Source organism: Ambystoma mexicanum, chromosome 9, assembly GCF_040938575.1.
Source record: "Ambystoma mexicanum isolate Mex_15411 chromosome 9, UKY_AmexF1_1, whole genome shotgun sequence".
In the NCBI taxonomy this organism is placed as follows: Eukaryota; Metazoa; Chordata; class Amphibia; order Caudata; family Ambystomatidae; genus Ambystoma; species Ambystoma mexicanum.
Window position 1 is genome coordinate 191,369,711 of NC_090931.1, and position 21,313 is coordinate 191,391,023.

General features: G+C 46.3%; 1 protein-coding gene across 3 annotated transcripts in view; it reads left to right on the forward strand.

Annotated features, from left to right (window-relative positions):
* Positions 1–21,313, forward strand: part of DSCAML1 (DS cell adhesion molecule like 1) — an 866,449-nt gene that overhangs the window by 466,294 nt on the left and 378,842 nt on the right. For all 3 annotated transcript variants that reach the window (XM_069614464.1, XM_069614465.1, XM_069614463.1), the window contains exon 4: positions 18,563–18,709. In XM_069614464.1, the coding sequence (XP_069470565.1) occupies positions 18,563–18,709 (147 nt within the window). The remainder of the gene's footprint in view (positions 1–18,562; positions 18,710–21,313) is intronic.

The window sequence follows — 21,313 nt, forward strand, 5'->3', positions numbered from 1 at the left end:
GGCGCTATATAAATTACGACTACTACTACTACTATGTTGAAACTTTCTTTGCACTCAAAACCAACCCTTTTGTAGAAAGAGAACAGAACCTTCTCTGCAAAAATGTAGAGGGTTCAGAAAATGAAAATGCTCTTTTGAAAAAACATGCAAGTAGAAATCTTATCAGACCACAAAGATAGGTGTGTTTGGGTGATTCCTGGTATGTTCAAGCGCGTTTTTATGAAAAGGTATGAGACAAACTGGATAAATGCCAGTTCTAGGATCTAGATACTCTGGGTGTGATGCCATAAGGCAAATGGCGCTTGTTACAAAAACCTGGAATGGGCCACTTATAGCAAGTTTACTTTGGACCAATCCTCTGTGACATTTGCCTTAAAAAGGAGAGTAGGGCCTCTCCCTATTCTTTGATTCGTCTCTGGACTTCCACAGGTATCAAGAAGAATTCACTGGACCTCTTTTTGGGATGCAGTCTATCCCAAGGCGTTCTGCCAAAGAGATGAAGACAAAAGGTATACAAGGCAGTTAATATCTCTGTCCCCTAACCTTCCCCAGAAAACAATGACTGCTATTGCACCAAGATGTGTCTACTGGCTGCACTGGAATCCCGCTTCTGTTCATTGGAGTTGAAGGATCCCTTGTAAGTACAAGCCAAGCTCTTCAGAGTGGGAGCGCATAAGGACTCACTGGTTCTATGTGAAAATGTCCACAGGAAAATTTAGTCTGGTAAAAAAGTAGCCAGCAATAAATCCTTTTTAAAAAATGTGGTCATTCAATACAATCCATGCAATGCAATGCAATGCAATGCAAATGTTACCAGTAATAAGGTCGCCAACAAGCTATTTTTAAATACACAAAAGTACAAGGCTGTAATGCTAACAATGATCCAAAACTAAAATTAACCCTTCACAACCATCTTCACTCCATTCCCAAACCTTCCCACAACTCTTACAGAACATAAACACTTCAGTGCGCTAAAATATTTTATTTGCATGTTACTCAATACAAAGTCACTGGAAAATGCAGTGAACCCAACTCGAACCCCATCACCAGCTCGCAACAAATGTCGTAGCCATCGCCCGAACCCAAACGTTTGCTCTAATCCTAACCTTAGCCTTACCCTAACTACAACTCTCACACTTACCCTAATGCATAGTTTGCTCTAGCCCCCTCCTTAACTTCCCTGTCCCTTTTGTTACCACTTACCCAACTCATTACTCTATTAGCCCTAGCCGTAGCATAACCCCTACCCTAACACTTACTCTGACACTTAATCTAACTTGATGGCCAACCAAAACCCAACATTACCAGCCCTTCAGCAACTACCTTGACCCTAATTCTTACTCTTATTCTAACCAAAATCTTTACTCTAACCCTAAACCCTGTCCTTACCCTAACCTAACCCTAAACCAGGCAATTGAAAGCCCACAAAACCCTCCTTAACCCTAACAATTACCCTAGCAGCTCTACATTTTTAGCTACCTTTCAGCTACATTTTTTGACTAAATTTAGCTTGGCTACTTTTTCACTGCAGAGGTATTTTCATCTTGACCTTTTCACTGACTACATTTTTCTGGGAACATTTCCACTAGATACCGACTCACCTTGTCCTGGAGACCATATATTGGGACTACCAGCAACCACAGAACCAAGGAAGTGGCTGTTGGCTCTCCCTGTATCTAGGAACTGCACTGGCACCAGTTTGGGCAACTTCAATGCCATACAAACTACTATATAAGAACCTTTTGAAGTCCTTTCTGCCCTCGAAACCAAACTACCTCTGCATCTGAGTTTTCGCTCAATGCGAAGCTCTGCCATCTCCACACCCAAGACCTGCCGAGTCCTCTAGCGTCCTCAACTTGACCATGACGCCTGGTCACCAGCTTCTTTGAGTTCTAATCAGCCATTGCGGCAGTACCCTGACATCTTGTTGAGCCAGCTGAGCCCACTCAGTGCTGAAGACCAGATTCACTTAAGGCCACTGAATCTTCCAGTGCTGCTAACTGGACATCCCCTGCTGTCCAGAGGATCTTCGACCTACAACCGGTCACCAAATCTGAACAGCACTACATTGTTAGACCCAGCACCGCCGCTCTCTGACTCAACCCTGGCTCAGAGCTGAAAAGCCAGACTCAACACTGTTGAGCCCCAAAGACAAGAACATAAGGAACTTTGAAAAGGCCTTGTACCCATGTTTCACTTGTGTGGCCATCGTGACTTTGAAGCCCCCTTCACTACCTTGTTAGTAAATACATAGCATTTGAACAGTGACATCTTGCCACTTTTGTACCAGAAAGCCCCAGATGTGGCTTTTCGTAGAGGTTTCTGATTAGTTGGTTGCATTTTTTATTGTGTGATTACAAGTCTTTATTTGCATAGAACCTTTTGTAGGCCATTCTTTTATTGTGGACTATTGTACTTAAATTGTTAAGGTTGCCACAGCTCACGACAAAAGGCAAAGGAGGCACACCTGCCGGGCTGTGTCTATTTTCCCTTTATGTTTGGGATCACTACTGGATTGGTAGCGGTGTGGGACTGAGTGGGCAGTTTAGCCAGAACTCATCCCTGTACTCCTGCAGAGCAATAGACATTTTGTTGCAGCTCCATCATGTTGATGGTGGGCGGATTGTAGGCAGTATACTGTCCCTATCTCTGGAAACTTGGATGCTGCAATATGGGAGCTTGAGACCTTATTGGCTTTCATTGGCATCATGGAACACTTGTGACATGGGTGCATCAGATAAGGGTCTGCTGATCTAACATTGCTCGCTGGTATTGGTTATTCGGCATCAGACCAATATCTGACTTCACAGTGGATCTCATCGTCACAGTAGGATGTTCTGACCACACAAGTTGTGTGGCATTGTTGCTACAGTGGAATGCTCACAAAACAGTACTGATAACACATCAGAGTTGTCAGACATCACAATGTACCTCTGATGTCACTGTGAAACTCTCTGCATTATTGGATGTGACTGTCCAGTGGATAACTGAGGTCTATGTCAGTAGATATGGGATATGTGTGTGTGTTCGCACGCGCCCTCAAGCAATGATCTTCTATTAATCCATATTTGTGTGGATCGCTGGGCATTGGATTTCATGCTCCTTTACTTGACTGTAAACATGTGTTTGTGTTACTTTGATTTGTAGTGGACTGTGCAATTATTGTGGCTTTCGAGACCATGGCCCTCATTATAACCCAGGCGTTAAGGGGTTAACGGCGCCGTAAAAGGTGGCGGCGCCGTTAAACCCTTAACGCCTGATTACGAGGTCCCTTTGCGGGTGGCACTTTAACGCCTGCTTTTAGCAGGCGTTAAAAAACCAGCCCGCAAAGGGACCTAGGAGCTAATTACGGCACCGTAATTTACGGTGCCGTAATTAGCGCCTTCCCCAGTCCCATTGAGCTCTATGGGGCAAAAAGGAGAATGGGGAAGGGCCATGGCGGCATGGGGAATTACTGCCCCGCCTACCTCGGAATGGGGCGGTAATTCCCCATGCCGCCATGGCGGAGTCGGTAAGTTACAGGCATGGACTATGGTGCTATTAGCACCATGGTCCAACGCCTGGGTCGTAATGAGGGCCCATGTGCCTTACCATTTGTGAATTTTTTGATAATGCAGTGTATTTTGTTTGGTGGGTTGCTTGTCCATTTGTATGGATATTCAGTCTGTGTATCCCTGCATGCTCACTATTTGGAGGGTGATGTGCAACTTTGTTGCTGTTTGGTGAATGCCTTCCTCTGGATACGTTTCTTTGATGCAAGTCATGTTCCCGTTTGTAATTGCTTGTCTGATGCTATGTCAATGGGTTTCTGGTGTTTTGCTGGATGCCATATGTTTGGCAGATGCCTTGTGTTATCGTTTGGTGACTATTGTGTTGTGTTGCATAGATATTTTGTTGATGCTGTTTCCCTATATGTGCGTTTTGGTGGATGCTGTGGCCATTTCATGTTCTGTTAAATTTGTGACATGGGCCTGTGTGGATATTCGGAACATCCTGTGTATCTGTGGATGGTATGTCTTTATCATGGGCCGTTCATTGGATTCTGTTTGGTGGACCTTTATTGGTGGATACTGTGTCCACGAGTAGGGAAGTTTAGTGGATGCCATGTGAACGTTTGGTTTGGTGGATTCTATGGAGCTACTTGATGAATGTTGCATCCCAGTGTCTGCCTGTCTTGTGGTGTCTTCTCCTTATTTGTGGCTGGTTGATGGAGTCTGGGTCCATGTCCGTGGCTTAGCATGGATTCCAAGTTCTTGTATGTGGCTGGCAGGTGAATCTTATGTCCCTGTGGTTCACTGTCACCTAAATATTTTCTTCTTGTGTGTGACTGTTTGGTGGATGCACGTAGATAATTGCTGGATATCCTGTTGTGTGTGTGGTTGCCTATTGGATACGTTCTCCATGCCTGTAGCTCTGTGTTGGACATTATTCCCCTGTATGTGGATGCTTGTTGAATGACGTAAGGTGGGCTGTTGGATGTCATGCCTGTGTCTGTCCACGTGTTGGATGCCGTCTCCATGTGTGTGGCTGGTTGATGAATTCTGTGGCCATTCACTAGATATGCCCCTTGTTGCACCTTTGATGTCCTTGTGAATAGCAGTCCCATGGTAGACTAAGGAGGAACGTGCTCTGGATTCTTTGTCCCTTGTTGCAGCTTCTTTGTCCTTGTGAATAGCTCTCCGATGGTAGACTAAGGATGCTTTGCCCCTTGTTGCAGCTTCTTTGTCCTTCCAAATAGCTGGCCTATAGTAGACTACGGATGGTAATGCTCCGGATACTGCGTTTCTTGTTGCAGGTTCCGTGCCCTTGAGAATAGCTGTCCCATGGATGGGCCTGCTCTGACGTGGTGCCCTTGTTGCAGCTTCCATGTCCTTGTGAATAGCTCTGTCGTGGTAGACGAAGGATGGTAGCAGTTCGTTATCCCCCCAGTGTTGATGACAAGATTACATCCTGATTCTAGTAAGAGGGTGAAGGGGCACATTGAGCAACTAGAATAGGTAGGCATGTGTAAGACTGATGGATAACAGGTGTGCTAACCACATCAGTAATCTGAGCTCCTGTAAAATGAACACCGTGGAAAGTTAGGTTCATGATGAACCTCCCTCCTCATTGTCCCCCCCTCTCCCTCATCTCCCTCCTTCTTTCGTTGTGATCTCCGCAACTTCAAACCTTCTCTCTTCCTCGACCCGTGTTGTTCCTCCCTTCCCCCTCTCCCTGACTTCTCACCCCTCTCGCCCGATGACGCCCTCTCCTCACTCTCCTCCTCCTTATCCTCCAGTCTTGACCTACTCTATCCTCTTACTTCCTTCTCCCCCTCACAAATATCCCAACCTTGGCTCTTCTCTCACCTTCTGTCCATGCATCGCCTCCTCCATCGCCTCAAACGTCGCTGGCTCACATCCCCCTCTCTGACAAACCAATTCTCTTACTTCTCATATCACTCTCTCTATGACTCCTGCCTCACATCTGCCAAGCGCTCCTACTACTCTAACCTTCTACACTCACAAGCTTCTCACCCCTGCCGTATCTTCCAAGCCCTCTCTCACCTTCTTTCCCCTCCCACTCCTGACCCTTCCACAAACTCTCTCCTCCTCCTCTGATTTCACCAACTTTTTCTCATCCAAAATTCTCTCTTCGCCAAAACATCCTCTCCTCTCCTTCTTTCTCCCCTCCTTCTCTTCCACCTCTGCTAACATGTCCACCTTCTCTCCTATCACCCCAGCCTGCCTCCCGTCTCCTTTCCAAAACTCATCCTACTGCCACCCCCTCTGATCGCATCCCCACCTCCCTCACCCCCAAAGTCTACCCCCTCATCCCCTAGCTAACCACTTTCTTTAGCACTTGTCTCTCCTCTGCCTCCTTTCCTTCAGCTTTCAAACACACCACCATCATCCCTATCCTGAAGAAACCTTCTGCAAAGCCCTCTTCCTATCTCCAACTTCAGACCAATCTCCCTTCTCCCCTTCATCTCAAACCTCCCTGAGCGCTTAGCCTACTCTCAACTCTCAGCCTTCATCTCCTCTCAATCCCTCCTCCCCTCCTCTCAATCTGGTTTCCACCCTAAACACCCCTCTGAGACTGCTCTCACATATGTGCTCAACTCTCTCCTCACTGCTCACTATGCTAAGCAATCCTCAATTCTCATCCGCCTTGACCTCTCTGCAGCCTTTGACACTGTAGATCACCCATTACCTCTTAGCGCTCTGTCCTCTCCTGGCTCTCCTCTTACCACTCAAACAGATCCTTTACTGTCTCCTGGGGTGGCCGCACCTCCTCCAACTTCCCCCTGAACTATGGCGTTCCCCAGGGATCTGTATTAGGACCTTTCCTCTTCTCTCTCTATACCTCCCTTCTCGCTCCTATCCTCTCTTCTTTCGGCATCTCTGACCACTTCTACGCGGACGATACCCAACTTTCTCTCCTTCTCCTCCTTCACCTCTGACCTCCACCACACTCTCTTCCTGCCTCACGGCCATAAAAAACTGGATGTCATCCCGCTTTCTTTCCCTCAATTCTGACAAGACTGAAGTGCTTTTCTTCCCTCCTAACACTCTCTCACCTTCCCCTCCTCCTTTCATCCACTTCCCCACTTCCAATCTCCCCGTCTCGACCCATGCCCGCAACCTTGGCCTCCATATTGACTCCCCTCTCTCCTTCTCCACTCACATCTCTCTAACCTCTCATACCTGTCGGCACCACCTCTTCAACATATGCAAGATCCGCCCCTCCCTCACCTTTCACGCTTCTAAACTCCTAATCTCTTCCCTTATTTTCTCCCGTCTCTTCTACTGCTCCTCTTTGGCCTCCCTATCTCTCACCTGACTCCCCTAAAATCCATATACCACTCCTCTAGCCATACTCTGTCTCCTTGGCCCTCGAGACTCTATTTCTACCTCACTCTCTCAACTCGGCTGGCTCCCATTCCTCTCACAATTGAAATTTCAATTCCTCTGCCTTGTCTACAAATCTATCCATGACCTCGCCCCCCCATCTTTCCTCCCTCCTCTCATTCTACTCTCCCTCACGCTCTCCACTCAGCTGACCTATACCTTCTCACTGTACTCCCAGCCCCCTGTGCCTCCTCACGCTTCTGCTCCTTCCAACTCTTGGCCCCCCTCCACTGGAACTCCCTACCTCTCCCTATCCGTTCCACTCCCACCTACCCATCTTTCCACTCCTCCCTGAAAGCCCTTCTTCTCCACCCACCCCGACTCTTCTTCCCTACCTGTCCCCCCAAACCCTGCCCCCTTCCCTCCCCCTCCTCCTGATGACCTCATATTGGATACTGCAACCACCCAAGGGCGTTAAGACCATCTGGGAACGCCCACCTCCCCCCCGCCCCCACACCTCCCTCCTCTTACCTCCTTTTGAGTAAATTGTTCTATATGGTGTACCACTGGTTTGTTTCAAGTTTGTAAATATGCGTCTTGTTTTTTTGTACTATTGTTCTACTGTAAAGCGCTTGGAGTAAAGCGCTATATAAACTCAATAAACATAAAATAACCGTTTACCCCATACGTTCTTTCCTCGGTATAGATTTGATGACACCATCTCCTTCCCATGCACCCAACACCCGAGTGGGTCTCTCCTCTGTAGGCCATTCCCCTGGGGCTGCATGTTTCGGAGAACCCCCACTCTCCTCCCCAGGGATTGGAGTAATAGCCCTGGTTTCTGCTGCCCTCTCTCGCGGCTGCGCCAGAGCTTTTGTTTCCACTGGAGTATTACAGGCTTCTGAAAACGTTCCTGCAATTAAATATGCAGAGAAAAAATGAGGCCAGCGCTCCACTCGAAGGAGGGAATATGCAAAGAGGCAGCAGCTGTTTGTCACCATAGAAACTGTGCCCCCCTCCCCTCCAATCCCTATCCTTGTTCCCCCATGCTTAAAATTCCAGTATGGCCTGCTGCCATGCACCGGTGCGCCAAGGGAAGACCGTGCGAGCGCACGCGCTCTTGCTGGTACGCCTGCTCGTGCGTGATTGTGTTTGTGTGTATTTGCATCTTTAGCTCTGTGTAGCCACTCGTGCGCGCGTGTCTCTGCATACATGAGTGTTTCTTGCCAGCTTACTAACCCGTGTAGCGGCTCTTTTTGCGTTGGTGTATGTGTCCATGCATGAATGTACTTGTACAGTTGTAAGATCACGGATACTCATGGGGGCCGGTCCCATTATGGGTGATGGGGAGGGAGAGTAGTTAGTCCTAATTTTCTGTCTCGCCGTTAGACCCGAGGCAGGTTCTGATTGGCAGGGCCAAGTACCCGCTATTCATTGGGGCGCTCTCTTAAATTATAAATGATCTTGGTAGCGCGCATGAATATAGGAGTATTGCAAATTCATTGTTGTGTACAGCCTCCATGGGAGCCCATTAGCACCCATTTCCCTCTGAATGCTGTATCCTCCTGCTGTGACGTCATGGCTGGGATTATGGAATTCATAATCGTCTGCTTTGACATCATAGCACAGAGAATATCATTTTCTCTGCCGTTTTTTTTCATTCTGTGTTACTGTGGAATGAAGTGAGGGGGAGGTTGGCATTTTTGGTTTTCCTCATGCCTTCCCCCCATAAGGTTTGTCCATGGCGATAGCATAGGAGCGGAAAAGGGATACAGTGGGCCAAGCACAACATAAAACTATGGATCTATGTCCAAAAGAGCAACTTTATGGAAGGACACCCGCTAAAGGCAGCCCCCCGAAAGGTTGCTCTTTATTTTCCCCTCCTCCCACTTGACATTTTCAGGGGGAAGGTGAGGGTCCCCTCCCTGGCCACTGCGTGGCCTTGCACCCCACTTCCCCTCACCCCTCTCTCCCGGCATACCTCATCCCACCCACTTACCTAAAGCGCATATCTCTGTCTCGAATTTCGGCCCCAGAACCACAGGCCTGAAGCGCGACGCACTGTTTGATGCTCCTGGTGCGTTGCGCAAATAATATTTATTTGTTTGTTTGTTTATTTGTAGTGCGCACCTAACCCAAGGGTAGCAGGGCGCAGAGGCAACAAGAGGATTTCAACTAAGGCTTTCAAGAGCTTTCAACTATGGCATGTATTTGAACGTGTTCATATCATAAACACCTAGAGCTTTTGCCAGGTCCTCTATAAAATGTCCCTCTGGACCTCTTTGTGGAATATATCCCTGCAGTTGATAGCTACCCATATATTGTTCCATATCCTTGGGCAAGGGCTATAGCTTGTTCGGTTATGGATAATTCTTTTCAGATCCGGGGAAAGGCTTGCCAGCTAGAGCGTTTAACCCCTTAACTGCCAGGCTATTATGCAAGTCTATGCAAAAAGAACGAGCATACTCTCTGGCCAGTAGTTCCGGGGCATATCCAGTGGTGACAAGGGGACATTGACTGTCACCCCTGAAATCGATCACTGATGCCAGTGGAATATCGAATGATCATGGTTGGGTCCACGGTAAGGAGAATGATGTGGAGAACCAGCATAAGAAGCTCACACAACTTGTGTAGATTATATTCTACAAATTGTATTTACAAGTTTGTCAGAACTGAATTTCTTTTAGCAATATTGTCAACGTGGAATTTTTGATCATTAAATATTCTTGGTGACTCTGGGAAATGCAACCAAATCTTCGCTCTCCTCTGCCACATCTTGGTACGGCCCGGGCAAAGTCTGTGCACCTCAAAGCATCTTGTGGGCTAGTTCACCTCCAGCCGCCTTCTGCTCCTGCTGCTGTTCCTAGTCTTCCATGTCTCAAGAATGTTTTGCTGTGTCGCTTGCTCTAACTTACGCCTCCATTCTCTATCCCATTGGTGGGCAGTTCTAGGGCCGATTTATGAGGCTTGTTGTCGTACTGGCCTCTGTCTCCAGAAAATCTTCTATAAAGTAACCAAACCCATAATTTCCAAGCTATATAAAATACATGAATTAAAAAAACACAAATTCTAACACCCTAGGCAAATTACATTCGTTTTTTTTATTTAATTTTCAGTAATGTCACACATTTAAACATTATATAACAATACTAACATTTTTACAGAACATAAACTCATCCCATATCATGTCAATGCTTAAATACAACCCCAACACGTACAGCATCCCTAATTTGTTTTTCTGTGTGTATGTTTTTTTAGATGTGTTTTTACTCTGGTATTGAGTTTTTTCTAGCAATTGGTCCTCTTGTTTGCTGATCATTACAACTGATTCTGTTTTGATTTTTTGTATTGTCTAGAATGTGCTATTAATATACATATGCTATTTGCACATTTCAACTATCTCTGGGTTACTGTGGGTTCCCCCGGTTGAGTGATCCCCTTCACTCATCTGGGGGTACCTTCCAGTCATCCTTGTTTACATTCGGGATCTATAAAGATTGATTCATTTCCTGTTGATATTTTCTAGAGGTTTACAATTGTTACTAGCACTTTACCACAGTATGCACTTTATTTCTTAAATTGTACGATACAACTTTATGCATTGCACAAGTATTGTAGATTATTTAATTTCTTTTTAATATATTGAAATAAATTAAACATTTAATAAACATGCAATTTTATATTATGCGTTGACTGATGTATGGTGATCCGACTTATGACCAGTAGTACTGTCTCCATCTGTTCAAAGGTAGGACGATGTTCTTGAAGTGAATATATATTCTGTTTCCACTGACTTGACCCCTGTTTATAATGATTTTGCTTCCTCTCAGCCGGCGAAGTAGGGGATACCCATCCATTGTTCTGTTGTAAATACAACCCCAAGCCAGGGTTTAAATATTATGTAAATGCCTTACAGGTCATCAATAAGCTTTTAGTAGCTTACAAGATCTATATCTCGTCTGTGTTTGAGGTATCTTGCTCCAAGCTCTAGTAACTTCCAAGTGGGGTAGTAAATTGTACCCCAGCCTCATGTTCGCTCCCCTGCAGTTTGAATAGGGAGATCTTCCTAAATAGTCAAGGCAGTTTACAAAGGCCAGAGTGTTCGCTGTGTTACTCTGCATATTCTTTTTTTATCAATAATCGAACACTGTGTTCACAATCTTCCCTAAGTTTCCATTTCATATTTTGAATAAAAAATTGCATATCATCAATGATCAATTAAATGATATAATTTAATTGCAGTACATTATCCCAGTTGTTTTCAAATTGATTTTGCATGCCCAATTCACCCACTGGCGCCTTCCTTTGCACACACATTAAGAGTGTTTTTTCTAGTTCATTCATAGTTTTTAAATAAAATAACGCTTTACACTTAACCATAGTTTATAAGGATGCCAGAGCACAATCTAGTTGAATATATTCCATCAACATGGACTGTGGTAAACCTAGGTCAGTCTTCAATTGTTCACGGCCATTCTTCACATCGAAATGCGAGTGGTTCCACTCCATTCAATATGGAAGAGACCACCTTTAGCCTAACCATGACAACGTGTGGTTTTAAACCATTATCACAAGATGATCATCAAAATGGGTTAATGTTTTAATTCGTGAAATTGCCTTTGTATGCATAATTTGAAGATGACTATTCCAATTTTCTCTCCTTCTCCCCTGCACTATCCCTCCTCTTCCGTACCCTCTATGGTGCTCTCAATATCCCCCATCTTCTCTAACTGGATTCTATATCCAACCCCTCTCACTAAGTCTGGAAGGAAGAAGCTCAAGAAGGACACCATGGTCTCCAACCCAGGCCTTCCCATCGCTGACACCTATGTCAGTGCCTCTGTCAAACAGACTCTCACTGACATCTTTATCGTTCCTTCTCCTGGCCTATGGACCCTTCATATGGTCGCAGTTCTCTCCTTCTTCTTCCTCCTCTCCCATTAAGGGTGGCAGCCGGTGGGAGGTCCTCATGGTCCCCTTCCTGTCCTCCAGAGTCATTATTAATGTCTATCTAAACGGAACTGTCATGAACCAGGGCCCACAGCCCAATCTCCTCATATTTGATAGGCCCCTCCCTCTCCTCATCAATTTCCTTCCTTCTCCTGCTACTCCCTCTATCTCTGCACTGGCTCATCTGCCACCTCCTCCCTCCACAATGGCTCCTCTACCACTTCCTATGGGTACTCCTTTCTCCTGTAACCCTCCCTTGAAATCATTCAAAAGGGGCAACCTGCTCCACATAGATACTCTACTATCGCTCTGCTGTCAAACACTCCTCCAACATCTGCCATCTCCTTGAACTCCAGGACCTAGATGTTCCCGCTCTTACTGAGACATGGTTGAAGGCCAGCTCTGTCAAGAGTTTTGACACTCTCCTCCCTGAGGGCTACAAGATCCTCTCTGAGCCCAGGCCCAACAGGCCCTGAGGCAGAGTGACCCGGATCTTTCCTGAGTGGATCCCTGCCTCTATCATCCCCACTCAGTAATGTTCCTCCTTTGAATGCCTGGTCTGTAGACTCTTTCTCTCCTGCCCTCTCTCTGACCTTGGCCACCTGGCCAGGTCACCCTCTTCCTCTCTGAATGGGCTGGCCTCACTCCCTCTCTCCTTTCCTCTTCCTCTCAGCTTCTCCTCTTTGGGGATCTCAACATCCACCTGGACTCCCCAGACCCATCCTCTGGGCTATTATGCAACCCTCTACATCCTACCTTCTGGTCTGACACTCAATCAGACACACCCTGGATGTTCTCATCTCTTGAGACACCCCCCTCTCCAATCCTCTTACTACTCCTCTCTCCTGAACTGATCACTTTCTTCTCTCTTCTCACTTAAAATGTCCTGTCCCCCTGGCAAAGTCCCACCCAGCACTGCCACCTTCCTTTGCGGTTATTCGACCTTTGCCTCCACCTTATCTCCCCCTCATACCGCTCCGGCTAACTCCCACTCTGACACAGCCCTTTTTAACTTTCACCTTTCTATCTCTAACACTAATGATCTCCTTGCCCCTGCCATGAGGATCCGCATGAAGCCAGCCGCCAAGAGAAACTCTTGCTTTGACTCTGACCTGGCTGCTCTGAAACGCAAGTGCAGAGTAGCTGAGCGGAAGTGGGGAGCTTCGGGTGCACCCTCAGACAAACTGGCCTGTCGCCTGCTCCACAGACTCCCCATCTTTTCTAAAAAGAGGGTCCATATTCAATAATAACATGGCCACACTTTTTAAAATCTGCACAGAGCTGGCCAATCCTACTGCACGTCTTTCATTCCCACCCAGGCCCTCTGCACGGCCCTGGCTTCTCACTTCACCACTAAAACCCAGGACATCCTGTCTGCACTTTCCTCTGCTTGTCTTTTCTCTCCCTCTCCCTCTACCTCTGTCAGGCCCCCCTAGGCCGCCCCCTCATCTCCTTCTTGCCTCCCTCTCTCCTATAACAGCTGATGATGTTTCCAGACAAGTCCGGTCTATGAAAGTGTCATCCAAACAGGTGACCCCTTGCTCCTCCAGAACCATTAAGGGCAACATTGTTTCTCTCACTCCAGCCGTGGGCAATTTCTGTAATCACACCTTCGCCACTGGATCTTTCCCCTCTCTTCTTAAGCACTCCCCGGTGCACCTGCTACTAAAAAAGCCTTCTGCCGACCCCTCCTGGCCGCTATCTATCGCCCGATCTCCAACAATCCGTACCTTGGCAAACTCCTAGAGAAGTTAGCTATCTCCCAGCTAACCCTCCAAACCGAATCTATTGGTCGTCTCCATGACCATCAGTCTGGCTTCAGAGCAGCCAGAGGGACAGGAACTGCTCTCCTGAACACCCGTGAAGATCTGCTTTCCAACGTCGGCTCCAGCACTCCCTCTGTCCTCCTTCTCCTTGACCTTTCCTTTGGACACAGTCCACCATGTCATCCTGATTAACCGACTCCGTGAGAACCTGGACATCACGGATCAGGCCCTGGCATGGCTGACCTCCTTCCTCTCTGACCGACCCGCCCAGGTCCAGCTTGGGCACTTTCTCTCCACCACCTCTCTTGCCACATGTGGTGCCCGTGGTGTCCCCCAGGGCTCTATCCTCTTGCCCTGGCACTTCAATGTCTATCTGGCCCATTTGGCCCTTCTGATTTCTTCCTTCTCCTCTAACTTTCAGGGTTATGCGGATGGCACACAGCTCTCTTTCAGGCTAACATCAGCCTCCTCCTCCGCCTCGCTCATTCCTGACTGTCTATCCACTATTCAGGCAAGGTGAGCCTCCAATGATCTCAGCTTTAATGCCAGTAGGACGGATATTCTCCTCATTGGAACCCCTGCTCCTGCTTTTCCTATCTCTCTGGTCGACCTCCTTGAGATCTCTCCCCTCACCCTCCTGTGAGGCTAAACACCTTGGGGTCTTCAACTACACTCTCTCCTTCTCCCCCCACTTAACAGACTTTGCCAATAAGGCCAACTAGCAGCTGCATCTCCTCAGAGGCATTCTCCCTTTCCTCACCTTCCCCAGACGCTCACTGTCTCCAGAGCCCTGGTCCTCTCTAGGCTGGACTACTGCAACAGCCTCTTTCTCAATCCGCCTAACTCTACACTTTGCCCTCTGCAACTTATCCAGAACAGGACCGCAAGAATTCTCCTTGGCATCAAGCCCAGGAACAGCATCTCTCCGGCCTTGATATCTCTCCACTGGCTCCCAGTGACTGCAAGGATCAAGTTAAAGACCCTCTGCATCGTCTACAAGGCTTTCTGGGACTGTGGCCCTCACGATCTTCAACTCTCCCTAAATACCTTCCTGATGGAGGCCTCCACTCATCTACCTCTAACTCTCTGGGGGTCAGTTGCTTCTACAAGCAGAGAGTGGGGGGGGGAGAGATCTCTCTCCTCTGCAGGAGCCTCCCTCTGGAACGGCCTCCCTGCCTCGCTCCATCTTGAGCCGGATCTCCTTAACTTCCGGAAGCTCCTCAAGACCCTCCTTTTCTCCTCTTCTTTCTTTCTCCCTCTCCCCTGCTAACCTACCCTTGCTCCTTCTCCTCCTACTCTGCTTGACTGGATGCTTGGTGCTTTACAGGACACCATGCCCCTGCCACCCGGACCAATCCTGCACTTGCCGCCTGGCCCACCTTGCATCACCACCTGGCCTACCTTGCACTTCCTGGCTAGGATTGCACCCTGTTGTCCCAGGCTCCCTCGCACCTAACTTTGAGCCTGCTGTCCTGGTTGCACTTTCCCCTGCACTTTGCGTTGCGCACTTGCACGATCTGAATGTCACGAGGCCCAGTAAGATTGTTTGTCCCCCTTCCTTGCCTTGTTGCGCCTCAAAACACTTGTGTATAGGCGCATAACAAACAACAAATCAATCAACTATGCAAATATAAATCTATATGTTCATAGCAGGATGCAAGTTCAATGTCTTAGTTTACTACAGGCCATTTATTTGTACATTGATTCATTGATTTCCCCTTTTATTAACGATCATGATCTTTGCTTTTTCTCTTATTAATTTTCAGACCATGGGTAATTTAATGATGTAGAAGACTATTCAGTTTCTTTTGTAACACAATTGGGGTGATATGACCATGAGACGATGGGCCGAACCTGTCGGTAATGGCCCACCACCCAAGATAACGGCCCAAGCGAAGCGAGTCCATGGGTGTAGTACCAAACCTTTAAACTCTGAATAGCTCAAATATTGTCAAGATAATGATTCAATAATTCTGGCACTGATTCACATGGTGTTATGCCTACTTTAGTTATGTGCCTATATCATCAACACACTTTTATTCTTCGAGTCAATGTGCCCATATCGTCAACACACATTTGCAGTTGTATTTGTATACAGTGCCACCATCCTCTGCTAAATGGCCAAAGGTTTTGCCAAATTGGCCTATAGTTTACCTCTCATTGCATACTCAAAGGCCATAGAAAAATAAATGAAAGCAGCCCATACTTGCTTTTTTGGCTTTTCAACTACCTTGCACAGTCCCAAGACACTAGAGGAGGTGTAATGGAGGTCATGAATCCTGTGCGATTAACTGGCAGCATGTTAGCACATACAGTCCATTCATTAAACTCATCCAGTCATGTGTGCCAATATTTTTTCACAAGTGTCTTTCATGGCCAACAGTCTAGTATGTTTAGATTTGGAACGTGTAACCAATTATATATGGGCACAAATAGACTTTTTTCATGGTCCTTGATTTTGATATACGCTTTCACCGTATTGCGATAATTCAGAGTGTTGCAAGTTTGGATTTCTATTTAATACCCGTTGAATTCCTTATGGTTGCGCTTCGTGCAGTGCGTATCTTTTTAACGTTTCCAAAATACTTATCATACATTTTTATATTCATATTTATTTAATGCATATGAATTCAGTTAACATGGTTGTGCATAGTGCGTACAACTGGCAGCAATATGATTGAAGCAAACTATCCTTCCTTTTATCCCAAAAGGGCTACGACTACTTAACCTTTATTACAGAAGGATAATTTAATTTAAAAAAAGTTTAATGTTTCTTTTATTACTTCTAGCTGTACTTATACTTCATGTAACCGCGTACTGTTTGGACTACAAACGATGTGACATATCGATAAAAAGTAAAACTTTAAGATTGCTATAAATGCAGCATTAAACTGGTTTAAATACAGGAGGACCTCCTGTTTACACGGTGTGGTACACACAGTAGTGAGAGGAACCTGCCAATAGCTACCCACTCACCCCTTTAGAAAAATATTGAAGTTTGAAGATTAGATGGGCACACATTGTTTTATGTGCTGCTTGGAGTATGATGCATTAGTTTTGATAAATGCTTTCTTTATACGATTTTTACTAGATGCATTTTATAAAAATGTTTATAATTTAAACTGTAGTGAGCAAAGATTAAGATAAACCATCCTGCAGGCTTCACATATGACATACAAACATCAGTTTATAGTGACAGGGTTCGAAATTGAGGGGAGCTAGGAGTATTTAGCACCTGGATAGGGCCCGGAGAAGCCTGGTTAGCTTTACACGAACAGTTGCCAGGAGCTACTTTTGGCGTCCCAGGGCAACTGATGCCACACAAACATTCCTATTTGAACTAATGCTGTGCATATGGGACAATCTGTAAGTAAACATTCAAACACATCTATACGATATTGAAAGCATGAGGGGGTCATAAATGATGGACACAGTTACATCTTTGCATCTTATGTAGAAGTCAGATTGGCAGAACTACATTTACAAGGTCCTCATTCCCCAGTGGTATCTCCTGGTCACTGGTTAATGCTGGATACACAGGAGCTGATTTTAGCTTCTACTTAGCCAATCTTAATGTTGATCCCTGTAGTGAATAATTGAGTTATTGTATTAAAAACACAATCTCAGACTATGCTGGTAGCAGAAATAATGGGAGTTGCTGTTTACAGCATATGGTTGGCCAAATAACGAGTTGCCATTGACCAAAGCTGTTCTCTAGAGCCTGATGCCCAAATATATACAGCTTGCGGGTTATTAAAGCCAGAACTACTTGTTTTCATGATGCTTGCGCTCATTCACACCATCTAATTGAATATTTGCCTTGGTTTGGCATGTTATACTATCATTCTTGAATGGTTCATTGCTAGTTTCAGTCTAAAACTATGTCCAGTTGCTTTGATGAAGCGATGGTTGTCTTGGAGATCAGAGGCAAATCATCAGCACGTAATAACCTGCCCCTTTCTGACTAGCATTGTCCTAGTGATCTACAAAGAACACTTTCCACACTTCACCTTTAGAAAGTGTCTGTGCTTGGAACTGATTACTCCATCAGGATACCCTGATTTATGGAAAAAATAGTAGCGCTCACTCGGTTTGCCTCAATGTAATTCTTCGTTTTCATGTTTATTCTGATCGTTTGTCCTCACTGAGGAGCAATACAGCGATTGCACCCCTTGTTATCCGAGCTCGTTGTGTAATTGAGAACTGGCTGTTACAACCTGATAATGGCCCTCAGAATGGTGCGTTATTTAGACAATGATTCCCTTTCCCCTGGGTTTACCTGGCCAGCAAAGGCCTTTGGGCCAAGTTATAGGCTGAATCGAAGTGAGCGCCTTAACGCTGGGCCCTGGGAGTTACTGTCTGGTGAAGCCTACAGGAAATGGTATTATTGGCTATTAATACGCCGGTGCCAGGCCCCAGCATGCCAATATCTTTTTTTTATTAAAGTTATGAAACGACGCACAAGTAGCTTCACAGGTTAACACAAAACTGCAAACCAAAATGGCTGACATGGAAAAAAAATAAAGGAAGTTCATTTCCAGGGTGATCCTGCTCCGGGTGGGGTGCAGCGGCTGGAGAGCAGCAGTGGCAAATGGGTAATTCTGGAGGTTGGTGGAGGAGTGCTGTTTGCCAGTTGGCTGGGCTGGGTTGGGAAAGAACAGGAAGCGTTTGGGCAGGGTAGCAAAGAAAAAAAGGTGGTAGTGGTAGTGGTGTAAAGCACCCTGCATGCTTCGAATGCAGTCTGAGATTAGTTTCAGATGATGTTTCGAGCGAGCTGATTGGCTTGCGCACTCACCTGGAATGCTGATGCTTAATTCAAGCCGCCTTTGCGGAGTGTTCTACTATGGATGTGTGGTCCGGTTTTTATATTAAATCCATAACTTTACTGTGTGCAAGTCTTTATAGACAAATCGGCATTCCCACAAACCTAGATTATGGATCCGTTTTGTCATTTTTAATTGCTCCTTTCTTTCACACATACATAAACTTTTTTTTTCCTTATATCCTTTTCTACAGAAAATAGGTTTTTTATTACTTTCTACGGAGGTTTGTACATATTGGACGTCCAAAAAGAAGATGCCTTGTCTACATATCGGTGTATCACCAAACACAAATACAGTGGGGAGACCCGGCAGAGCAACGGGGCCCGGCTCTCTGTATCAGGTAAGAGGAGACAACTGCAGTTTGAATTAGAGCCAACATTTGACAGCATGCTTGTAATAGCCATGTCGCCATCTTTCACCAACATTTCTGGGGTAGCAGAAATGAGAAAAGTGGCATCATGCGCCCTTTGACCCTCCTTCTCTGATGACATCAAAGGAAGTGGCATCACATCCCCTTTGATCCTAATAACATCACAAACCACTTTCGTAAAACAGATGACTTCTGGACGTGGACTTGGTTGTTTTGATTGATGCCAACATATTCTTGTGGGACGAATAATGTCGGGTTATTTCCTCACAAAACACGTTTCTAATGTCTTGTTTTCTGTCCATCTGGGTTTTGTTGTGCACCCCTGTGGTGTATGCTCTTCATTTATGGAGATTTTGACTTGTGAATGCATTGAGACAAAACAATCCACTTGAACAAAGCTTGCTTGTATCTTCATGTCTCTGCAGACCCAGTCTTCGCAAAGTAAATCTCGGAGATTGTGCATGCACATGTCTGTATTTATTTGTTGACAGCCCTCCATCTATCTCTTTGACCATTAGCTCAGTGAAACTATAACCCACCCCACAATGTCCTGTCGCCCCACACGATGATCAACCACACACCAAAAGTGGTACACCCCTGCCCTTAAAGTGTTCAAAACCCTCAAGCATTGCCTGGAACGAGCCTGGAGGACAACCCCCACCACCCTTAATAAAACAGTGCTTGCAAGACGGAACAGGGCATGCTTGTATGAAATCAAGAAATCTAAAAAAATAAAAAAACATTATGGGAACAGAATTACCAACTCCAAAAACCCATGCAGTGAACTCCACAAAATCCAATGGGAATTCAATTCCCACAGCTGTATAACCTCTGCGAACTCACAAGCTCTCTGCGATGAGCTCTCAGACCTCTTTCATAATGTGGTGCTTGAAAGACACCACAGCATAACCTCAAAACTAGCTCTGATACTGCCACCCACACCTGGACACCATCCAGAATCCAACCCCCCTGCCCCACGCCCACCTTCTCACCTTTCTGCCCCCTTTCTCTGACTGACTGTTGCAACGTACTAGCACTTCGTCAACCCTCGGGCTCGTCTGGAGACCCATGCCCTCGCCCCTTTTCTGAAAAAGATACTCATCAACTTTGGCTGGCAGCGTAGCTCGCTCAATCCTAAATAACTCGCTCAAATCAGGCATCTTCCTAGAGGCCTTCAAAACCTCTCAGGTAAAACCGCTCCTGAAAAACCTCTGCCTCGACCCTCTCTCCCCATCTAACTACTGCCCAATCGCCAACACCCACTTCATTGACAAACTAATTGACCACGAAGCATATAAGCAACTTGGCCCCTTCACAGAAGCCAACAATCTCCTTAACCCTGCCCTATCGGGGTTCCGACCCCACTGTGGAAAGGAATCTTCTCTGGTCTCCATCTGTGATGACCTAAAAAGAACCACCGACTCAGAAGGGGGTGCCACACTTATCCTCCTGGATCTGTCGTGTTCTTTGACACAAACAACCACACGATAATGAGGAACAGGCTCCTCGACGTATGCATCGAAGACTCTGCCCTTAATTGGATCACCTCTTTCATCTCCAAGCACTCCCAAATAGTCCTGCCCCAAACACAGTGACAAAAGTGGTATCGCAAGGAGTATCCCTCTCACCACTTCTCTTTAACCCCTACCTTAGCCGTCTGCCAGCCCTCATCCGCTCACACAACCATACCTGCTGCAACTACACAGACGATACGCAGATCATTTTCAAAATCCCCCAAAACCAAGCCTCGCCACTCCCAGACCTCACCTCTTGTCTCTTAGAGATCAACAACTGGATGACTAACAACTACCTAATCCTCAATCCGGGCAAATCCAAGATCCTCGTATGTGGCAAAACTGCTCTGATCCAACAACCTCTACAGTGTCTGCCTACCCCAGGAGCCCCACCTGTCCCCTCCACCAATGTCAGAAATCTCGGATGCACCATGGAAACACACCTTTCCCACTACAAGCACATCAACCTGCTACTTCCACCTAAGCATCCTACAGCAAATCTTTCCGTACCTCACCTACCCTGAAAATGTTTCTGCTATACTGCCCATTGTGATCTCCCGCCTGGACTACGCAAACTCCCTCTATCTCGGCGGCCCAGCATGCCAGCTAATGAAGCTTCAAAGTATCCAAAAATCGGCAGCCAGACTGCTCCTCGCCCTCTCGTCCAGAGAACACATCACCCCTGCACTCAGAGTCCTCCATTGGCTCCCAGTTAGCCTAAGAGCAACATTCAAAGCCATGTGCATCACACACCGAGCTCTCCATCACTTGGGACTCAGGTGGGACTGAGTTCATTAAAAAAATCACCCACTACCAGCTCCCCAGAAACCTCTGATCATTCTCTGCTCTACTCCTGGCTATCCCACTGCACAACTCCACTAGAGTTGGCGCCTCAGCTTTCTCTATCCTAGCATCCACCATCTGGAACATTTTTCCACTACACATCCGCTGTACCGAAAACTACCCCTCCTTCAAAAAAAGCCATAAAAACCTGTCTCTTTACCACTCTATCCAGAAAACCCAATTAACCCGAAGTATATCAACTGTCTCCTCAGGCTGT